Below are 2588 nucleotides of genomic sequence, written 5' to 3'. Positions count from 1 at the left end.
CACACACACACACACACACACACACACACACACACACACACACACACACAAACTTCCATGGTTTGTAGCCTCTAGCTTAAAACACGCAGCAAGGCAGCTTGTTGTAAACCATTTTAGCTTCAATTCTAAACAATGAGAAACTAGAGATGCTTTATCAGTCTTTATTTATGTCAATGGGCACACATGGATTTGAATTATCATGGTTGTAGAAGTGACTCACCATTACAGGTGCCATCCTCAGCAGGAGTGTACCCCAGGGTGCACAGTGGGGGTCTGCTCACTCTGGGGTAGCTTGGCTCCACAGATCTGGGAAGAACTGGTTGGAATGTGTCCCCAGCTCCACCAGTGGAGTCTGGGTAGCTCAGTTCTGGTAGGATGGGGCTGTTAGGGCTGTAAGGACGATCATATAAGCCAATGGGGATGCAACGGTAKCCTCCAATCTGGTTGACACAGCGCATCTCTCCTTGGCAAGCTCGAGGCATAATCACACACTCATTCACATCTGGAAGGCAGAGAAGATCAGTGAGACGACCATTCCTGTAGTCAAGAATCTGTGACAGAGTCCCATCCAGTCAACATCAGTATTAGGCTCTACAGCACGTTTCACTTCAGCTATTATTCTGGTTTTATTGCTCGTCACCAAAGGCAGTAATGTTATGGCCTGGATCTGCGTGCATCTGTCACCTTAAAGTATCTGGAACCACTTACAGAAAGCAATCGTTGAATATATAGTTCATTAACTTTTAGAGACTTCTGATTAAACTCATTCAATTTTAAAAACATTAAATTAAAATTCTACGTGGTAGTAGATAAGAGTGATCTCCAATATGAATACATTACARAAGATCTTTATTTAAAATATTCAATTCAAATTCAATTCAATTCAAAAATACTTTATAAATCCCAGAGGGAAATTAGGTGTTGTTGTAACTCATTTAAATAAAAACTTAATTAACTATTTGGAATTAACTAATTCCAAAAATTAACACACATACAGGGCAATGAACACACAATGTACACACAATGTACATATTAATAATTAACTAACTATTTAATTAACTAATTGTCAATTAACTATTTGGAGTCAGTTCTGGATGTTCATAAAATATCTCATTYACCACTTCAGGAAATAAAAATGAATAAATGTAGCTCTATCACTAATTATGTTCCCGAGCCAATCCAATTAAAGATGGCCGCCCCAGCCAACAAAACTTAGAAAACACAAAAATGGCTATACAGTAATTCAGTCAGTTTGTATGTATTTATACCAAGACAGTGAATAAGAGCTGTGGTCAAGTGAGCTGACAGCTGACACCCATTCACCACCACAATTTCACTGAACACACATATTGTGTACTAGAGTATAAGTACTGTATGTGTGCCACGGAAAACCAAAAACACTGACAGAAATCCAAAGTAAAACTTGTCACTTATACAAAAACTGACCTACTTGTCATTGGCTGCCTACGAAACAAATTCTAACAAAGATCCAGCATCATTCTATGTAGTGATGTCTGGATCACTATCAATGTGTTTGTATTGTGTGTGTTTACCCACAATGTTTAAGTACACAACATAGTACAACCTGTTTCAGCACAGCTCAAACACTTACTGACCAGTGGGTTCCACCAGTGGACCCATCTGAATGTGTGAGTCCTGTACTGGTGACACACAAARACCAGAGAGATTTGAGGCTTTGGGTTGATCTCTGAACCTGATGAAGTGCAATAATGGACTCACACCCTGTRCCTCACACCACAAACTGTTCACAAAACTGACTGCTGCCACACATTTGTTTGTGTGTACAGTGCCCTGTACACCATGTGTGTACATTGTGTGTATAGTGCCCTGTACACCATGTGTGTACATTGTGTGTATAGTGCCCTGTACACCATGTGTGTACATTGTGTGTATAGTGCCCTGTACACCATGTGTGTACATTGTGTGTATAGTGCCCTGTACACCATGTGTGTACATTGTGTGTATAGTGCCCTGTACACCATGTGTGTACATTGTGTGTATAGTGCCCTGTACACCATGTGTGTACATTGTYTGTACATTGTGTGTACATTGTGTAGTGCCCTGTGCATCTAGCTCTGTCCCCTGTTAGCCACAGTCCACTGTTTTCAGAACACATGGACAGTTTCAGTTCACAGGAGTTCATTTTGGATGGAATATGCTTCTAAAAGCTGATGTACTGTTTGTTTTTTTTATTAATTCTTTGTTTTATTATTTGTCTGTTGAATGAAATAAAGTTCTAATCTAAACTAAAGTAAACTAATGTCCACAGATCTGAAAGATGTACCCAGAGTACAGAACTGTTTGGATGATAATATGATGTGTTKTGTGGGTTATCTCCTGTCTGCCATGGTTGAAGTTCCTGCATTAAATACGACAGCTCTTTGTTTGTTTCTGGGTTTAACTCCGTAGTTCAATAAGTTTCTACCAAGATATCCACCAGTGGCTGAGCCACCTTTGAAAAAATGCTAAAATTGCACTAAAATGAACTGATGCACCAATAAAAGTCTTAATCTCCACACATTGAGCCTCATGTAAGAACCATTGGTACGCACAGATTTGTTCTTAAG

The 2588-nt window shown here is 39.5% G+C and overlaps 1 protein-coding gene across 1 annotated transcript in view; it reads right to left on the bottom strand.

Annotated features, from left to right (window-relative positions):
• The window catches only part of LOC106534537 (fibulin-5), a gene marked incomplete at its 3' end in the record, with an annotated part of 8787 nt that overhangs the window by 1548 nt on the left and 4651 nt on the right, over positions 1 to 2588 (bottom strand). Inside the window, 1 exon segment of the mRNA XM_014031212.1 lies at positions 221 to 502. Within this exon segment, the coding sequence (XP_013886666.1) occupies positions 221 to 502 (282 nt within the window).

Source organism: Austrofundulus limnaeus, unplaced genomic scaffold (genome assembly GCF_001266775.1).
Source record: "Austrofundulus limnaeus strain Quisiro unplaced genomic scaffold, Austrofundulus_limnaeus-1.0 Scaffold1201, whole genome shotgun sequence".
In the NCBI taxonomy this organism is placed as follows: Eukaryota; Metazoa; Chordata; class Actinopteri; order Cyprinodontiformes; family Rivulidae; genus Austrofundulus; species Austrofundulus limnaeus.
This window is presented reverse-complemented; position numbering and strand designations above follow the sequence as displayed.